Raw genomic sequence first — 20,449 nt, forward strand, 5'->3', positions numbered from 1 at the left:
GTACAGTCCACGTCTGCAAGGTGGCCCCGGATGGGATCCCCTGGAATCTTGCTGCACTACACCATAATAAAACAATCCGAGTATTGGTAAGGGTATCCGAGTTACGGCACCATAATGTTGGTGGTGAAAATGGCGCCAGAATGTTACCAATGACTGGACCTTGGTTCAGCAACATCGGTACTTGAATTCTGGCCAAGGAAGAATTCAGAGCCAAGATTCAAACTATAAGGAAGAGTTTATTTAGAAAGTCAGAGAGGTAGAAGAAATGGGCTCAGGAAGTTACAGAGACAAAAGAAGGGCCCTTTGAGCTTAGGAGAAAGAGAGAGGTAAGGAAAATGTGCCGGAGGGGAGGGGGTGAGGGGGGGAAGGAGGTGGGGAAGGCATAAGTGTGCTGTTCTTATATTACTATTTATTAATTATTGTCTTCTTTGCCATACGAACAACTGTAAACCTACGTTTGCCCCGCCCTGTATATGACTGTGGGCTAAATGTAATTATTGTCATCTTTCAACTCTTCCCACATAAAACCTATCTCCTAGGTGAATCAGCTCCCGATCAGTTCTAAGCTAGGTTAGTTCTCCCTCCTGCTAAGCACATTTCCATTCTTCTATCACCATCCTGCTATCACAGGCTGAAGGTATGCAACCTAATTATAATTCCAGCCCAAGCAAATTTATTGCCCTCACAATCATTGCAAAGTGCCTATGTTACCAATAAAAGCAAATCTTAGGGATTCTGGGTGATCCATGAATTCAAAGCAAACATTTGTCAGCGATTTCCCTTCTGTTTAGGGTTGGCCCCTTGGCCAGAGAATAAATCCCTTCCCCAGCTCTGGTACTGAGGTAAATTCTAGAATACAATCCAATTGGAAGTTTGGGCCTAACTATAAAGACGATTCTTTCAGAGCTGGAAAGCAATTCTGTATTTCATGCACTGGAAAGGTTAACCCTACCCCTTATAGCAAAGACAAATATATAGCAAATATATAAATGTATTATATATTTAAGTACGTATTATATATATTTAAGTACATACTACATATCTCCTGTTGGTTCTATTTCTCTGGAGAACCCTGACAAATACAATTCCCAGTCTTCAAGTTCTCCTAAGTGAATGTCCTTTTGCATCCCGGATGGAATCGAAGAGTACAAGGAACTCACCCAATGAATTATACAGTAGAATGTAGAGGCAGAAACAAAAAGGCGCTCCATACCTTTACAGGACAGCCATAGTGCTTGAAAGGACAGTCTTGTTCCGCTTCAGGACACACAGCCAGGTGTTTATCCACCTACGAAATGGACAGCCTCACGCTACAGAAACTCATCGGCCATTCTCCGACGGTCTGGTGTAACTGCAGCAAGCAGGGAGCCAAGGGAGGCTTGGGAAGAAGGGCGGGAAGAGGAGAAGGAAAAGGCGATGCTAAGGCTTGGCGGAGGGAGTGCTATGGTGAAAACGGAGGGGAATTCTCGGGAGATGGGAGGGGAAGACAGAGACGTGGTTATCACGGGTGTCACTGAAGCCTTGGGCCTTCGCCTAGGCGATTCTGTCAGACACACCCCATCGTGATTGCTAAAACTTGATCTTACATGAAATCTACTGAGAGAATTATTTACAGTTACCTCAGTTCTGGGAATAACATGCAGACACTTGTTGGGACAAGGCACTGGGTACTCGGGACACAAGTTTTCTTCATGATCCTGAAGCAGAAAAAGTGTGATGAGACAAAGCCACCTTTGCTTTCAAGGGTTCCCTTTTATGCCCTCAGAGTGTTTATACACATGTCTCTTGGGGAATCTATGTATGTGGCTTACCGTCAGGAAGGTATGGCCTACTTCCAGAAAGGATTGCATATAGATGGCCGCTTTCTTGGTATAAAGGAATTCCATTCCATTAAGTTTCCCAGTTATTCCGAAAGAAAGTCAGAGGGCACAGGACTCCGAGAGGGCGGGCTGAGGGAGTCATCAGTGTGGCTCCTCTGGCACAGGTGAAAGGTAGCCATGCTCTTGTTTTGTGCCCACAGCCAACCTCCCCGGTCAGACCACAGCATCCCGAGGACAGACAGCACCGCCACCTCCTTGTGTCCCGTCTCTAGCGTCACTCCTTGCACACTCATCCTCAGCAGGTGCCCAAATGATTATTTTTGCCAACGATAAACGAATACCACCAAGGCGGCTTTTGTTCTTTACAGAACTTCTCTCACATAAAGTTACTCTTTAGACCTAGTATTTCTGTACCACAATAAACCCAGAAAGGTGGGCTTCTGGTAGCCCCTCTGATTCCCTGTGATCACTCAAGCAGAATTCAGCCCCATAAAGGTGAGGAATTCTTTTTTTTTTTTTTTTTTTTTACCTGTAGATTGATGACGACCACCTCTTTTTTGCAATAAATGCATTTTTCCTCTCGAAACTGGCAGTAGGCGCTCAAGTGCTCTTTCAGATCTTTCCGAAGGACCGGTTGCCGGCAGCTCTCATTGGAACACGGCACAGCTTGAAATAAGCACTGCAGAAGGTGGTCCTGCGACAAACACGTAACAGGGCGGTGGGAAGGGAGGCACTGAAAGGCCTAGGGAGAGCGCTAGGGGGCGCTGGGAGGAAGGACGGCCGTGCCCCGAGGGCTGCTTGGACCCAGGCTGTGAAAGCCAGCCTTGCGAGGTGGGAGTTCGGAGGATGGGGAGATGGGAGAAGAAGGAGGTATAACGAGTTTATTTTAGATTACCTAGGAACGTGCTCATATTCTCAGGTTAGTTCTTGAATATTTCCTTAAGGCTTGCCAATGAATTGACCAGACCTCAAGAATATTTTTTATTTCCTTTGTGCACTCTTTATCCCCACCCCTAGCACCAGGCACTAATTTGCAGGTGGTAAAAGCCAGGACAGAGGGGAAAAGGGGAAGAAAAGAAGGGATTAAAGGAAGAAAAGGGAGGGAGAGGAAGCTGGTCCAGAAGTGGTCAAGAAAAGGAGGTAGAGGACATGTAGGATCCACAGGCCCACGAGGAGCTGGGAATGGCCAGTCTTACAAGGTCAGGAAATGTTTTTAACTGGAATATAGGAGAATAATGCCATTATCAGTGTTCATTCCAGTTGTCTTCACATTAGAGATTTATGAAAACAGGCATATTTTAATAGAACGTTTGAATGACTGTAAGTTACTGTGATTCTGGCAAGTTATCAAAATCCTAATAAGGTTGTCTGCCTGAAAAAAAATCCTTTAAAACAGGGTCGGAAAGCTATGGCCCTTGGGCCAACCTGGCCTGCTACTTGTGTTTGTAAATAAAGTTTTATTGGAGAGTAGCCACATGCCTATCTATTTGTTCTCAGATGATCTAGCCTCTAAAATGGGGAAGCTGAGCCGCTGTGACAGACACTGCAAAGCCTAAAGTATTTACTGTCTGGCTCTTGGCAGCCAGAGTTTGCTGACCCCTTCTCTGAAGGAAAAAAAAAAAAAAAAGAGCAAGGAGTTTTTCTATGGGAGATAAATAAATACACCTATTTTCCTCTGCCTCTGCTGGTAAGAAACAAATGGTGATGACAACTGAAATCCACATCTTATCCAAAATTCACTGACGTTACCCTCAACTCATCAAAACAGTCAGCATTCATCAAGAACTCTGCCATCTGTGAGATCCCCCCACCCTGTCACACAAGGTGGGGAGAACAGGGAATGAGAGGAAATATGAAAGAAAGAGGTGAAAAGAAACCAGCCACTGTTCTCTAGAAGCTCGTGATCTGGTCACTAAAGCTGATCCCCGGTCCATCCGAGCCTCGTTTCCCCTTCAGGCTTAGCGACAACACAAAGTTGGAAAGAGGCCCTGCTTGGGGACCTGCCTATCTGACTATCGGAGCCAGTGGCCAGGGGCTGTCACAGGAAAACACAGCCAAGTTCCGTGAACCTCCGAAGAACTCCCCGGGCTAACAAGGAAATCATTTGCACATTTATAAGCTCAGCGCCTGCGGGGTCTGGAGGTCTGATGGAGAAAAGATGTGTTCCAAGACGTGTGGGCGGGAGTGGAAAATCTCAGCAGCCTCCGAGCAATTCCCTGGAAGCTTGGGATGCCTGAGCCTTATTCACTCGTAGTGTGATCAAACCTGATAGGGGCCTGCCATGGCGGAGCCACGTCTCCAGCCTGAATTTCACAAGCTTCCCCGCTGGATGGGAAGAGCTGGGTCTCCAGCCTGAATTTCACAAGCTTCCCCGCTGGATGGGAAGAGCTGGGTAGGACAGGGTAGGACAGTTTCATTCGGTAGGAAGCTCACGCCCCTTCACCTCCCCTATACCTTTGGTTTGCATCTCCTAACAATGCTTCACCTTTAAACTCCATCCTATCTCTGTTCTGATCTGTTTTCTGCCTTAGATCACAAACTCTAAGAGGCCAGGGCCCACAGCTGCTGGGAAGCAACCACTCTGGCATCTGCAAATGCCTCCGGGCAGTCATACCCTGGCTCCCACCCTAGGGACCCCAAATCCTTCACAGTTCCCCCCAAAGGACATGTCCTTGCCTAAGCGTTCCTTTTGCCCAGCATATCTCACGTCGTCACTTTTGGATCAATGCCCCTCACCCACAATGTAAGGCCTCGTTCAGGTAGCACGTCCCCCATGCCTTCCAGGTAGAGCAAACCTCTTCGCTCACAGCTTAGCCCTTTGCATGCTGTGCTGCAGAATTTCTAGGTAGGAATTCTCTGAGGGCAGCCCAATGACCCCCCCACCCCATGCTTAGCCCAGTAACTATCACAAAAAAAGGTGTTCAATGCACGTCACTGGAAATGGGCAAAGGCAAATGTTGTTCGTAATACCAACCTGGTATCGTCCCAGAATAATCTTGGCATTACACCCAGGAGCATTTTTGCAATATACATATAAATTGAGGACTTCCCTTTTGCAGCAATTGTCCTTAAACACCTAAAAGATAAACATGACAGGTCTCACACCAAAGCTCTAGAGCAGCATGAATTATTATTAACTTGGTCTTCAGGTACATCTCAGAAGTCGGGTGGAAACTTCCAGACGGTGGTTGGAACGGAAATGTCAGATTCAGCATCATACAAGGAAAAGCTGTCTCAGATTCATACTTCTGACAGCCCACTAAACATGCAAGGCAGAAAACCAATGTCCAGAGAAGCTCCTGGTGAATTTGACCCCACAGGCTCAAAGGTCAGGAGGTGGGGCTGTGGCTGAGGGTGATGCTTTCAGCTTCCTGTCCCAGCAGATGGGTTTGTATTAGTCATCAGGTAGCATCACTGAAGCTGTGCTGACTTGCTATTTCAGCACAAACCAGTGGTCGGCAAACTTTCTCCATAAAGGGTGAGAGAGTAGTTATTTTCAGCTTGGCAGGCCACGTTGCAATGGTCTCTGTTGTAACTATTCATCTCCACCACATACAATACTTAAATAAAGGGGCATAGCTGTGTTCTAATAAAACATTATTTATGAACACTGAAATACAATGTTCACATGATGCATAACATTATTCTTTTAAAATATATATATTTTTATTGATTTCAGAGAGGGAGAGAGAGATAGGAACATCAATGATGAGAGAGAATCGCTGGAGATACAGCCCGCAACTGAGGCATGTACCCTTGACTGGAATCGAACCTGGGGCCCTTCAGTCTGCAGGCCAATGCTCTATCCACTGAGCCAAACCAGCTAGGACCATAACATTATTCTTACTTTTATTAAAACGTTTTATTTTGAAATAGTTTAAGACTCACTAAAAGTTGCAAAAATAGTACAGAGTTCCTGTGTGCACTTCTTCTGATTTTTTCCCCAATGATTTAAAAATATAAAAACTGTTATTAGCTCACAGGCCATACAAAAACAGGTGGCTGGATTTGTCCCAACAAATCCCGAGCTGCCATATGCCACCCCCTGGCCCAGTGCTGAGGCAGGCACAAATACAGCACTGCCCTATGCTCGGCCTTTCAGAAGGCATCATAAGAGCATAGAGTAGGAGCATGTATCAGACAGGTGTTCAGGTCGGGGAGAAAACTGCCTGGCTGGTATGGCTCAATGGTTGAGCGTTAACCCATGAACCAAGAGGTCACCAGTTCAATTCTCAGTCAGGGCACATGCCCAGGTTGTGGGTTTGATCCCCAGTCGGGTGTGTGCAGGAGACAGTTGGTCGATGTTTCTCTCTCATTGACGTTTCTATCTCTCTATCCCTCTCACTTCCTCTCTCTCTAAAATCAATAAAAACAAATTAAAAAAATAAATAAAGGAAGAAAACTGAGCATGACCATAGCTTAGATACAACTAAAAGAACACGCAACCAAACAAACAATATATAAAGAAGGCTTCGTCAAAATGAAAAACTTGTGCTTCAAAAGAAGCCATCAAGAAAGTGAAAAGATGACCCACAAAATGGGAGAAAAATACTTGCAAATGATATATTTGATAAGAGACTTGTATCCAGAATATATGAAGAACTCTTAGAACTCAACAATAAAAGACAAATAACCCACTGAGAAAATGAGCAAGGGAACTGAATGGGCATTTTTACAAATGACATATACAAATGGCCAACCATAGGAAAAGACGTTCAACATCATTAACCATTAGAGAAATGCAAATCAAAACCACAAGATATATCTTCATACCCACAAGGAAGGCCATAATAAAGAAGGTGGATGATAACAAATCCTGGCAAGGATCAGGAGAAAGTAGAACTCTCAGACATTGCTGGCAGGAATGCAAAATGGTGCAGCTGCTTTGGAAAATACCTAGTCTGGCAGGTCCTCAGAGTGTTAAACATAGTTACCATCTGACCCAGTAATTCCACCCCTAGGTATATACCCAAGAAACACGTACAATTTACAAGTAAACTTTAAGACATGTGAATTCTAGCTCAATAAGGCTGCCGTTGGACACAATAACCAAAGGAAGTATTCGCGATTAACCAGATGAGAAAGTGAATTCCAGGAAACGGGATGTTTCATTTCTCCAAGTGACTCAGGATAGCTGGAGCCGGGATAGGAAGGGGGGGGGGGAAGGAAGAAGCAGGAGAAGAAACGTGGGGAGTCAATAAAGACCCAAAAAAGCCTCTCAGACAGCGTCAAGAGTGGGGTCCCACCTGACTCCTCAGCAGAGGCATATGGGCCCCAGGGAAGACGGCGCCCCCTTGGCTGTGGCCCAAACCCAAACAACTCCAACACTGGGAGTTTTACGTACTGAGCATCCCATCCCCCCACCCTCCACTCTCCTGCTCCAACCTCGATGTCCAATCAGGACACTGGCTTCTCTGTCAACTAGAGACTTGCTAACCCAAAGCAGTGATTTTCTTACCTCGTGAGATTTAATAACTTCCTTATCTACAGGGCAGAGCGGCACTGCATTTAATTCTCTGGAAAGAAAAATAAAAATAGAGCCAGAATTAAGAGTTGACCTTGACAGCTCCTCAGCACTCCGGCCATGCTCGGCCCCGTGACGTTCCCCCGAGCAGCCCAGGCCGTCTTTACTCATGCTATTCCCTCTCCCAGAAGGCCCCCAGCACCCCAACTCCAGCACCTCTCCAGCCTAAAAGAAACTCCCCTTCATTCCCAGGATGCAAGTCAAATAGTGAGCCCCCCGGACAGAGTTAAATGCCCTCTCCATTCCTTTGCTTATCACACTCTACCACCGCCTGTCTGCTTCACTGGACTGGAACATTCTAGGAGGCAGAGACCGGGTCCTGCTCCACACTGGACCTCCAGCTCTCTAACTCTGGACACTAGAGCCTAGTTTAGCAAGGTGCCTGGCACACTCGGGCACTGAATGAACGAGGCCATGAATGAATGGGCGTGTGCTGCAATAACCCCCTTTCTCAGCTGGGCAGGATACAACCTCCTTCCTGCCCCTCGATAAGCCCTAAACGCCCGCTCTTATGTCTCTCCTGCTCTGCTCCCTCAACAGGGCATGAGCCAGGCTTTACAGCCACCCAGGAGTGAACAGCCCCCAGGCCAGCGAGATTCCTTCCGCATGCCATGCCACCGCTGCCTGAGGCAAGGAAGGGCCAGGGTGACTGCAGGCCCTTAGGGAAACGGACTGCGCTTCTCGGTTTGTCCTCACATGCAAAGCCGGCGTGGTCTGGATTTTAACCAAAGGTGAAAACGGGTCAGCGAGTGGCAAAAGTTGAATATGGCTCCTCAGGGTCTCACAGGAGGGGCCTGGGAGAGCCCCTCCTCAGATTTATGGCTCTGTGGCCGGCCCCAGCCATCCCACAACCACGATGACAGCTGAGAGGCCACACTTGACATTGAGAGCCCAGGACACCCCCCGCTCTGGTCTGGCCTGCTGTGGCCGGAGCTGCCCTGCCCACTCACCTGAGGGCTAGGATGCAGTGCTGGCAGAAACGGTGCCCACAGCCTGTCTGGTGGGGGTTGTGAAGCACGGAGCGGCAGAAGGCACACTTGTACCGCTCTTCCAACTGCTCCACAAACCGGTACTCGGTGTGGTGCTCGAAGTCCAAGGAAACGGAGTTGCCGGAATTCTGGCGGATGAAACCACAGGGGATGCCTCCTTGCTCCTCAGGATAAGCCATTCTGGGGGTCCGGGGGACAGAAGGAAAACTGAGCGTGCCCATACCCAAACAACTCCGGCACCGCGAGTTTTACTTCCTGAGCATCCCCCACATGGTCACTCTGCTGTGACCTTGTGGCCACAGTGACAGCCTCCTGCCACTGGAGGGCTCCTGCAGAGGGTGAGCAGGTGGGAGGCTGGACCAGGTGTCTTCCCGCAGGATTCCAGGAGATTCAGCCCTTTGCCCACCCTCCTTGTTACAGGAACGCTAAATTATTCTGCCAGTTTGGCCGCATGCTTACACAAAATCTAGCCAGGTGTTAACTACATTTGAAGCAAACTCCTGTTATGAATTCTCTTCCACTCAACTGAGAGAATTGAAACAAATGTTTTGTTAGCGTTTTTTTTTTTCAGAAGCAAGACCCACACACCCCAACACATTGCTTGCAGTGTTACGGTAAGTCCTCACCTAACGTCATGGAACGCTTCTCGGAACTGCTGCAAAACAACGGATCACAAAACCAATTTTTACCATAGAGCAGTTGATAGAAACAAGAGTTAAGTTCTTACAGCATCTCATCAACATTATAAAAAAAAAATGATGTTGTTATTCGAGGACCTGCTATAAGTAGATAAAGCACCACCACTGACCCACATCATTTCTCACCTGAACTGCGTTAACTGCTTTCCCCTCCAATCCCTTCTCCATACAAAAGCCAGGGTGATAGTTTCAAAATGCAAGTGTGATTGCCGCTTATCTCGGTTATATTTCCCCTCCTCGTTCAGTGGGTTTCCAGGGCGAAAACCTTCACGCTGAGCAGTCTGCAAGAGTGCATCCTCCCCACCCGCCAGCATCCTGGGCTTCTGCCTCCCTGCTTTCTGCATTCTAGCCACGGGCGTTCTTTTAGTCCTTCTATTACACCGTGCTGTCTCTTGCCACAGGGCCTTTGCACAAGCCAGTGCCTCTGTCAAGAGTACCTTCCGCATTTCTTTCTAGTCCCCTTCACTTAGTTAACTCACATTCATGCTTCAAATTTCATTTCAAGCTTCATATTCTCAAGTAAGCTTGCTCTTTTCTCCCTGATCTAATAGCAAGAGGCCAACTCACCAGTCTGAAGAACAGGCATGGCCCCCAGGGAGTGGCTGGGGGCTAGGGTGGGTGGGTGTCACTGTATAATTCTATTGAAAATTTTTTAACATGAGTGCATTACCTATTCAAAAAAAACCCCCAAACATATAAAAACTAAACATCCACTGTTATATCCATCATAAAACCAGGTTTCTTTCCTTCATAGCAAGGCATGACTTGAAATTTGACACGTGTGTGTGTGTGTGTGTGTGTGTGTGTGTGTGATTGTTTGATTTGTATCTGTGTTCCTCAGTGGCACACGGATGGCATCTGGTCTTTCTTGTTCATTGTTGCATCTCCAGCTCTTAGCAGCACTGAGTCAGGCTTGGAGAACAACTGCGCTATTTTTTTGAATTGATGTTATTAAATGAACATTTTGAAAACCCTCAACAGAGCTGCTGTAGTGACTGTTGACCTCTGACATAGTGATTCTTAACCCTTTGAGAAAGAACTTCCCCTTGCCTTCGAACATTCGATAAAAACTCTAGGCCTTCTCCCTGTACAATAGCACACCCGCCTGATGTCTGGACCTTGAGGGGCCCTCTGAACCCACCCGTGTCCCCCAGAAATACTGTTACTTCGGCACAGTGCCAGGAGCGGGGCCTGGGGATGTGCCTGGCAAATGGCTAATGAATGGGAAGCCATGGGGTGGTCCCTGGGGGCGATGTACTTCCACGAGCCTGGGGTACAGGAAGGCTTGGCCCTCGGCCTCGCTTCCTTTGGCTTGCTCTCGGGATTCCTCAGGATGCTCTTGCAGCTGATGAGGTCAGCTGGGTCGGGGAGCAGCTGTGTGGCCTGATCTGAAGGCGGCCCCATTCAACCCTCAGCTCTGCTCCAGCCAGCAGCTGGCCTCTCTCACTGCCGGAGGGGGCTGAGTCCGGGGTGTGGCCCAGGTGCAGGGAGCAGAGGAAGCAACTGGCCTCTTTCAGCAAATAACACTTTCTCTCCGGAGGAGTCCAACAGGCCTGGGGATATATTTGTTTTTGTTCCGGGGTTTGAGACTGAAGCCCGTCCTTTTCTTCTCTGCAAGTGTTTCCTGCAGAACGCAGAGGGTGGTAGGTGATACAAGATGTGATTGTTCCCCTTTTTAACATGGTTTACCCTTGAGATTTAACATGTTAGTTATGAAGGCCAGCAGGCAGAGCCCTAACTACCAAGACCCGCCTTCCTCTCTGAGAAGTGCAAGACCCGTTCCCAACGGCCGCACTGCCCTGTGTTCTCTCGTCCGAGGGAGGCTGACAATTCCCGCCCTACACCTCTCCCGGAGTCTCTCCCGAGACCAGGCTCCTGTCTGGGTCACACGGCCTCTAAATTTGGACTCAGAGATGCACCTGAAAGCAGCAGGGTGTTCGGCCCCCAGAACAAGGCAGCAGGATGTACAAAACTCAGTTCGGGTTTCCTTCCGCTGCACTCTCTCCTCTTTCCTATCCTAAGAATTCAATGCACTCATCTGTGTGTCTGTCCATCTTTCTCCACACAGCAATGCTCAAACACTTGTCTCAGGACCTCCCCCCTTTACACTCTTAATAATTAAGGAGCCAAAGACCCAGAAAAACCAGCTCAATAATAAAGAAGCAGGACAAAATTGGAGGATTGACACTACTTAAGGTCAAGACTTTCTATAAAGCTACAATAATCGAGACCGTGTGTGCTGGTAAAAGAACAGACAAGTAGGTCAATGGAGGAGAACAGAGAGCCCAGAAATAGACCCGTGTAAATACAGTCACCTGATGTCTGACCAGGGAGCAGAGGCAATACACTGCGCAAAGACAGTCTTTTCACAAACGGTGCTGGAGCAACTGCAAGTTCACGGAAAAATGAGTCTAGACACAGACTTTACACCATTCACAAAAATTAACTCAAAATAACACCGGAAAAAAAACCTCTAGATAAACTTGAGTTTGGCAATGACTTCTTAGATACAACACCAAAGAAGGCACAATCTATGAAAGAACGCATAAGCTGGACTTCATTAAAATTAAACATTTCTGCTCTGTGAAAGATACCATCAAGAAAACGAGAAGATATGCCAGAGAATGGGAGAAAATATTTGCAAAGGATATATAGGATAAAGACATGTTATCCAAAATATACCTTACCAAAGAAGATAAGATAGGTGGCAAATAAGTATATGAAAAGATGCTCCATATCATATGTCCTCATGGAAATGCAAGCTAAAACAACAATGAGAACACAGGTGAGGACATGTAGCAACTGGTACTCTTACACGCCGCTGGTAGGAACGTAACACTTTAGAAGACAGGTTGGCAGTTTCTTACAAAACTAAACATGTTCTTACATCTGATCCAGCAATCATACCCCTTGGTATTTACCCAAGAGGATTGCAAACTTACGTCCATCTAAAACCCTGCACACGAATGTTTACAGGAGCTTTATTTATAATTGCCAAAACTTACAAGTAATCAAGATGTCCTTTGGTAGGTGAATGAATAAAGCGTGGTACGTCCAGACAATGCAATATTATTCAGCACTAAAAAGAAATGAACTATCAAGCCATGACAAAACATGGAGGAATCTTCCATGCATGTTACTAAGTGAAGGAAGCCAATCGAAAAGGCTACATACTGTAGGACTCTCACTATGTGACATTCTGGAAAAATGTCAGGCAGTAAAAAGATCAATGGTTGCCAGGGGTTAGTATGGAGGGAGGAGAGGGGAAGAGGGGATCACTAAGGGATTTTAGGGCCATGAAACTACTCTGTATGATCCTACAATGATGGACACATGTCACTATACAATTGTCCAATCCCACAGAACAGTGATTCTCAACCTTTTTTTTTTTTTTATCTCATGGCACACATAAACTAATTACTAAAATTCTGCGGCACACCAAAAAATGTATTTTTTGTTGATCTGACCAAAAAAATAGGTATAATTTTCATTTATTCACACCAGACGGCTATTGTGTTGGCTGTTGTCATTTTCTTTTTTTTTAAATTTGAAAAACTCTGGGAAAAGAGGTCAGTGCCCTGACTATATAGTCAGGTATTGCATGTTTTAAAAATTATTGTGGCACATCGGCATGCCTCTTGCAGCACACCGGCTGAAAACTGGTGCCACATAATGGCAAGCGTGAACCCTAATGTAAACTATGGACTTTGAGTGATAATGATGTGTTGAAGGAAGGGTAGTGGAATAGCCACCCCAAAACAGATCTGTAGGAGTTCAGGACATGCCACCCCAAAATACGCTGCATTGGTATGTTGGTTATTTTGAACTGCAGACACTTGAAAAAATAACAGCAAATACAGGACGCGGCTTTCTCTGAATTCCTTACCTGCCTGAAGACAGGTCCTCCAAAGAAAAGGAGCTCAGTTATCACAAATCTCCTTTCTGAGAGTTTCATCAACCAGGGAAGACTGACTCATCACAGAAGAAGAAACTAGAAGTTGACACCCAGACCAACTTTGTTACAAACTCTCATCTCCCATGTATTCTTTCAAGGGCCCATTCATCTTTCCTAAAAATCATTTGCTCTCCCCCAAAACGTCTACACACACATACCCTTTCCTTATAAAATGGTGTTCAAGCCTGAGTTCTAAGCCACCTTGGAGAGTTCCTCTTCTTTCCCTAGGTATCTCCCATGCGTAAGAGGTGTATAAACTCCCATTTGGTTTTCTCTTGTTAATGTGTCTTTCATTACAGGTCTCAGCGAAGAACTCAGAAGGGTAGAGGGACATTTATTTTCCTCCCTTACACAATGTAGGTTCATAAACTGTAACAAATCTACCACTCTGGTAGGGATGTTGCCAATGGGGGAGGCTGTGCATAGGAGGGGACAGGTAGTGTATGGGAAATCTCTGTACTTTCCATTCAATTTTGCTGTGAGCCTAAAACTGCTCTAAAAAAAAATTTAAGAACACCAAAGAGTTTTTACGTGGGTTATATTTACCAATATTTATCAAACTTGAGATTAAAGTTGAGACATTTTAAAGTATATTTTATTAATTCACTTTAGATAATAATGAGCCAGTTATTCTATATAATAAAAGCCTAATATGCAAATCGACCGAATGGTGGAATGACCTGTGGAACGACCGGTCGCTATGACATGCACTGACCACCAGGGGGCAGACGCTCAATGCAGAGCTGCCCCCTGGTGGTCAGTGCACTCCCACAGGGAGAGCGCCACTCAGCCAGAAGCCGGACTCACTGCTGGTGAGCACAGCAGCGGTAGCAGGAGCCTCTCCCGCCTCCGTGGCAGCGCTAAGGAGCAGCAAACTGAGTGGTAAGGAGCAGCAAGCAGATGGGCAGCAAGGAGCAAGGGGTCCCGGACTGCGAGAGGGCACAGGCCGGGCTAAGGGGCTCCCCACCCCAGTGCACGAATTTCATGCACCGGGCCTCTAGCACGTTAAATAAAATTTTTATGAAAAATGACCATTTTCCAAAACAACAAAAATTAGTGAGAAGAGTATGTGGTATTGTTTTAGATTTTTGCACATCTCTGGGCTGAATAGAAGGTAGCTGGGTTTCCATATCTACTCCTGTATTCAGTCTGTTGCAGTATCACAGTAGCTTCTGGAAAACACCACTGCATGCTCATGAAAGGAGAGTAAAAATGGCAAACAGTAGCGTAGAATTATAATGAAGATAGTTTTGCCCATGCAGATCCCCTGAAAGGGCCCCAGGGAGCCCCAGGCAGTGGTGGTGGTAAACATTTAACCATCTGCTCTGTTGGGGGAAAGCTCCAGTTTGCAAAATCTGTCCGTTTCCGCACCTGAACATACCTGACCTAAGTAAGAGCTCACTAACTAGCTGCTTCAGCACCCCCACAGCCCCTGGCACACACTTTGGGAACCACTGCTCTCAGGCTGCCGGTGGGCCTGGGTCCTGTCAGTCTTTACACTGTCGGGGCCCAGCACACGTGACCCTCACAGACAGACTCCTGCTCCTGGTAAAGGACCAGCAGAGGCCTGAGGACCAACACGCCGCCCCCCCCCCCCCCCTCCTCCCCGCTGCCTTCCACTGAGTGCCTCGCCCTGCCCTGGTCTGCATGCCTAAGGCATCCACTGACCTTGTTCATCCTCCAATCTGTCGCCTTGTTCAGTTCAAACTATGAAACTGAGTTGTTATTTAATCAGACATTTTGTTCTGCTATACAATATGGGCTTCGGGAGTTTCGGGGTGGTGTTCTCTTCTATAAACCCAGCTGGGCAGGGTCTGTCTCCTTCCTCTGAAGTTCTTCGGGTCCAGGACCCGGCTCCAAAAACGGAACCAATTCACTGTGCGCACAGCCCCCGTAAGAGCACTATAAAGGCTGACTTTTTTTTTTTGCCTAACAGATACATTTCTCTAATTAATTCAACATTGGGAGCTGGTTCACTGTCACTCCCAGGCAGTTCTTTAGTGGAAATGAGTAACAGTTCCATTTTATTCAAATAGTTCCTCTTTGGGGAGAATAGCTTATGTAACAAGAACAGCAAGAGCTCAGGTTTTGCAAAAAAAAGAAAACAAAGCCACCATAATTACTAACAGAGCTTGTTATCTCCTCACTGCCTGTTCCTGCCTCGGGTGGAACACGCCATGTGTTCGGCTGAGGACCACGAGAGAAAATCCCATGCCCATGTCGTCCGTCAGAAACACCTTTAAGGGCTTCTGTGAGATGCAGGTGTGGGGAGAGAGGGGGGAAGCACAGCGTGAGGAGTCCTGAACGTGTGCCACAGCCGGGAATTCCAACGTTTCCCATGGTTTTTATCTTTTTGGGGATGATAAACGGAGAGGACCACGCGGGGAGTTTAGGGGAGGAGGCTGCCACACAGAACAGAGGAGGGTGGGGGCCTGACCTAGGGCAGTGGCCAGGAGAGGTCACGTCGGTGAGGCTCCGAGGTGCATGGATTTAGAAATGGCTTTGGCGGAAGGGCTGAGGGAGGGGACGTGGAGGATGACCCCCAGGTTCCAGTCCGGAAGGCTGGGCCTGCCAGGGCAGCATGGAGAGGATGAGGGAGAGACGCAGAGGCAGCGAAGGGTGTGGGTCGGAGACGTACCCAGGCGGGTGCCTTCGGGACAGCCTAGGAGAGCGGGGTGAGTCGGAGCAGCTGACGTCGGATACCTCTCCCAGAATAAACTACACAATTCCCAGGAATGGCCTCGTTTCCTTCGTGGTATCAATGATGACTTTAAAACCGCCCGGGGCATGACAATGTTTTTCACTTTACAAATCATTTGGTGGTTGTTTTGGTGGCATTTGACATAATCGGTTTAGTTCTATGTGTCAGGAAAGTAAGGGCTGGAGAGATAAGACATCCCAGAGAGAGAGCGATGGGAAATCTCGAAGGCAGGACTGCAGCGGCCCTCTTCTCCTTCCACTCACCCCGGCACGGGCCTGGCCCCGGGTGACTCCCTGTTTGGAAATTAATCCGGGCGGTGCTGCTTCCCCCAAGTAATCCCCATTCAGCCTGTGTGACGCATCCCGCCCACCCCCACCCCTCCACCCCCACCCCCGCCCCAGGCCTGAGATCCCTACCGCCAATGACTGGATGAGACAAAAACTCTTAGGCTGCAGGGAAATGCACGCGGCGCCTGGGAGGAGCTTGAGGACTGAGGCCTCTTTTCAGCTCTGCTCAGGCTTCGCCTGGAACATAAGAAGCCAACGCCCGGATGCTCACTTGGGAGAACGGGGGCTGGGTACAAACCCGTTATTCCCCAAAGCCACCGAGACCCACGGAAGGAGCCTGGGCTTAAGTTAAAGGAGGAGAGATGGTGGTCAGCGATGAGGAAGATGCAAGTCCCAGGATGCAGTGACCCAGGGAGACCCCGGCATCCACGCCCTGGGCAGCACCGGATAAGGGCGTAGCCCCGCTCGGGTACCAGGCGCTCACCTGCCTCCCTCGGGGCCGCTCTGGCCCTTGAATCCTCAGATCCTGCTCTTCCAGGGAGAACCCTTACGGCCAGGAAAGAGGGAGAAGAGGCACAGCGGGGGTGGCACCAGGGAGAACTGACGGGCTCCAAGTCCTTACAAAGCCTCTGTCTGCACCGGCCCGTCAGGTCCGTCCTCTGAAGAAGAAACCCCTCAGACAGCAGCTGGGCCTCTGCCCTCTCCTCCTCTCCGCTCACCGCAGAGCTGAACACGACAACCCCGACACAACCACAGCGCGGCCTCTGCGAGAAGCGGGTTCTCTTGCGTGAACCTTTAACCATGCGGGCTGGACAAGGAGGGGGGCCTTGGAGAAACGCAGAGGAACGAGCCCATTTTCCATCAAGGGACTGGGGGACACCACCACAGCCAGCCAGATGTGACAGGAGCCCACCAACCCAAGGTCCTGTCCACAGCACAGCTGGCTTTGGTGTCTCCAGGGCAGAAGCTGGCTGAGTTCTCTTTTCTTTTCCTTAGGCTTTCGCAGAAGAGCGTTGCTTGGGCACAGGACAGAGAATGGTGTGGCTGTGCGCTCAATTCCTTTGAAGAGAAGTGTGATTTCTCCCCAAGTTGTCAGGAAACCTCTGGTTCCTCTTTTAGCCAGCCTGCAGCTAAGCACAGCGGGTGAAGGGGCGGGGCTCCGGGGCTGCCGGGCTTCCCCACCTCCCACCGGGGCCCTGCGCTGCCGCCCTAACCCTACCTCCAGCCTCCCTCGGAGGGAAGCCTTGAATGGACGCCCCCTCTTGGCTCAGACCAGCCGGAGTCCGCCTGGCTGCCAGCAAGCTTGCAGGAGACCCTTCAGATCAGCTTTCAGAATTTAGGCCAAGAGAACACAATAACATGCTACTCATCTTCCCACACCAGGACTCCCTCTTCTGGAAGCTTTGACTCCAGGACCCGCAGCCCCCACCTGCAGCCCCAGCTCTATCCCAGTCCCCACCGCCTTCCAGGGCCCGCTCAGCGGGGCTCCTCGAGGGAGGGGCTGTCCTCATTCACCCCCAGGTCCTCAGAGCCGGCCTCTGCCTGGCACAGGACACTCAACCAGTGTGTGGTAAATCAGAAGGGAATTCAGAATTAACCTGAGGCCTCCGTGGCAGAGGGCTGTTGGAAGCAGGGCCATGAAAACAAGGCAGGACAAATCCGAGTAAGACAGACAGAGGGCTGGGGGCTGTGATACAAAAAGATGGGAATGAAACCTAAGGGCTGGAGCAGGACCCGGGCCAGGACTGCAGTTACCGAGTCTATGTCCAGGCTCAGCACCAGCCAATTCTCAGGCTTTGGCTCATGTGCGTTCTGACAGCAACCCTGTGAGGCTGGACAGGCCCTCCGCCAGGGAGCAGTGGAGGCCCTCGGGGATAATTATGGAGGAACCGGGGATCCTCCCTGCCTCTCTGCGGTCTGCCAAGAGCTGTGCACATGGTAGTCACCCCTGTGACTCCGGAATGGGCACCGATCCTGGTTCTACTGCTGAATTGGCCATGTGACCTCAGGCAAGCTACTTACTCTCTATGCGTCTCAGTTTCTTCACCTGCAAAACGGTGACAATGATATCACTAGTTACCTTACAGAACTTTTGAAGATTAAACAAGTTAATACTATACATCAGGGGTCGGCTGGCCCACTATTTGTTTTTAAACATAAAGTTTTATCAGAATGCAGCCACGCTCATTTGTTTGTAAATGGTCTACAGCTGTTTTTGACTATCCTGGGAGAGATGACCATATGGCCCGTAAAGCCTCAACTATTTATTATCTGGTTTTCTACAGAAAAAGACTGCTGACATCACCCCTCCCCCAATACACACACACACACACGCATGAAGAGCTTATAACGGTGGTAAATAATAAGTGCTAGGGGGGCCATTATTATGAATAGCATTTGCCCCAGAGTTCATGGTTATACTGGACTACCTCCCACTAAACATTTATTCCTTCCGTTACTCACTAATTCCTTTGCTGAGAACCTACCACATGCAGACCCCAACGGGGAAACAGAAACCCAGCACGGTGGGTGGGGTTCCTCACCATCCTCACCTCAACATCCCCACCGGCCGGCCACTCGGCCACTCTCTCCCTCACCTCCCTCCTCCCCGGCTCCAGAGCTGGGCCTGCAGACCTGTGCCCCTCATCAGATGCCACAGGCTCCTCCCGGCAGCCTTCCCTCCTCCCAAGTTCATCTGTACCCTGCCTTTGAACAAGCTGGGCACCCGGATCACCTGAGTGCTGGGGTTTGTGTGTGAGGCCCTATGTAGTTTGGAAAATCGTATTACATTAGTTCGGCAATCGTAACTGTAATCATGTAATCAGACTTGCCGACTAGTCTCCCCGCAACTGCTGCCCTCATGCCCTTTATATGGCATTTGGTACTTCCTTCTAGAAACTCCCTAGTCCTTTGGCCCTGGGGACACTGCACTTTTTGGTTCTCCTCTCACCCCTGACTATACCCATAAGAGGCTCTCTGTGGGGCTCCCCTGAGGCTGGGTCAGCCCGCTACCCTTCATTCTTGCCAAGACACCCACCTCTTTGCATATGAAAGGCTCCCTCATTCCCGCCCTGTTTCTGAATGCAGTGTGTCCCCCTCCATCACCATCATCTCAGACTCACAGTTCCCTCCCCCTCCCTTCCTAACCACCCTCTGTTCTCACACAGACAGGTGGACATCTTGGAAGGTGATGGAGATTCCCGTGGCCCCGCAAGCAGAGGGGGTTGGGAGCTCAGATACTCAAGCCAACAGACCCCAGTTTGGATTTAGTTTGGAATTCGGAAGCACTTCTCAGGAGGACTAGGCAGGGCTTTTGCCTGGTCCCACTCTCCATGGCCTTAGGGTGCTCAGGAAAGGGCAGAGAGCTGAGACCACCCACAGAACAGACGAGTCGCGGAGGACTCAGAAACCTTGGCTCGACCTATCGGTGAATTTAGCTCCCAAAGGCCAGCATCGCTCTAGCCGTGCTTCATCCTCCCCCAGATGCTCATGCTACCCTGCGTTAGAGTCATGTCTCCAAGCTGACCACAGACATGTGACATGCTGTGCCTGCCAGCTGCCCAGAGCTGGGAGAGTCCGTGGCTGGGGCATGAGTCGGTGTTCCCGGGGAGACCGACAGGGCAATCCCCTCCTCACCCAGGCCTGAGCGGAGAAGCTTCCAGAACCCCGCCGCCCCAGGCACACCCCAAATGCCCTACCCACGCATGGGCAGCCTTCCTGGAGTCCCGCTCGCAGAACGTTGTAGGGCCTCCTGACCACGCTGGATGCTTGGGACTGGCAGGCTGGGTCAGGACAAAGGAAGAGGGCGAGCAGGACGGGAGCCCAGAGAGGGGACCCGAGAGAAGCAGAAACTGTGTGAAAGGGTGACATTCCCTCACAACCGAGACAGTCAACCAGGGGAAGCCCGAAGGGATCCACTCGCCAAGAGTTCCACAGCTTCTTAAAAACAGTGAAACTCATCAAACCAAATCTCACGCAGAAGCCTCAGGGGGAAAAGAGAGTGTGCAGAGGGACTGGCTGACGCAAGGCCTGTTGGGTTTCCTCAGCTCTACCGCACCTGGGGCAGCTCTCTGGGTCATCTCAGGGCTTCCACGACTTGACCTTCCAAGATGCTGCTGATGCTGGGATGCTGATGATGACAATGCTAACAGTGATACCACCTTACACATACTAGTACTTTGCAGACCTCTGGGGTTCCGCCCCTTCTGCCATTCATTTACCTGTGTCACCTTCCCCTCATTTAGAAAATGGGACAACACTAGGACCTGCTTCTAGGCTTCGAGTTAAGATTCAATGTGCTGATCCAGGCAAATGACTAGCACATGGTGCCTGACATATAACTAAGCGTTGAATGTCCATGCATGTCTATCCTTCAGGACCAGCCAGCTTTTATTCAGTGCCCGCTGCATGCAGAGAGGCCTGTGTCTCATCCTATTGTGGGACAGGACCCCAAATTACCAGTCAGTTCCCAGTCC

The 20,449-nt window shown here is 49.2% G+C and overlaps 1 protein-coding gene across 1 annotated transcript in view; it reads right to left on the minus strand.

The window, feature by feature from the left end:
• Positions 1–20,449, minus strand: part of TRAF5 (TNF receptor associated factor 5) — a 43,709-nt gene that overhangs the window by 11,963 nt on the left and 11,297 nt on the right. The window contains exons 3-8 of the mRNA XM_054712102.1: positions 8,295–8,513; positions 7,279–7,336; positions 4,795–4,896; positions 2,350–2,514; positions 1,620–1,697; positions 1,214–1,288 (exon numbers count right to left, since the gene is read on the minus strand). Coding sequence (XP_054568077.1) covers positions 1,214–1,288; positions 1,620–1,697; positions 2,350–2,514; positions 4,795–4,896; positions 7,279–7,336; positions 8,295–8,512 — 696 coding nt within the window. The 5' untranslated portion in view covers position 8,513. The remainder of the gene's footprint in view (positions 1–1,213; positions 1,289–1,619; positions 1,698–2,349; positions 2,515–4,794; positions 4,897–7,278; positions 7,337–8,294; positions 8,514–20,449) is intronic.

Source organism: Eptesicus fuscus, chromosome 22 (genome assembly GCF_027574615.1).
Source record: "Eptesicus fuscus isolate TK198812 chromosome 22, DD_ASM_mEF_20220401, whole genome shotgun sequence".
Classification (NCBI taxonomy): Eukaryota; Metazoa; Chordata; class Mammalia; order Chiroptera; family Vespertilionidae; genus Eptesicus; species Eptesicus fuscus.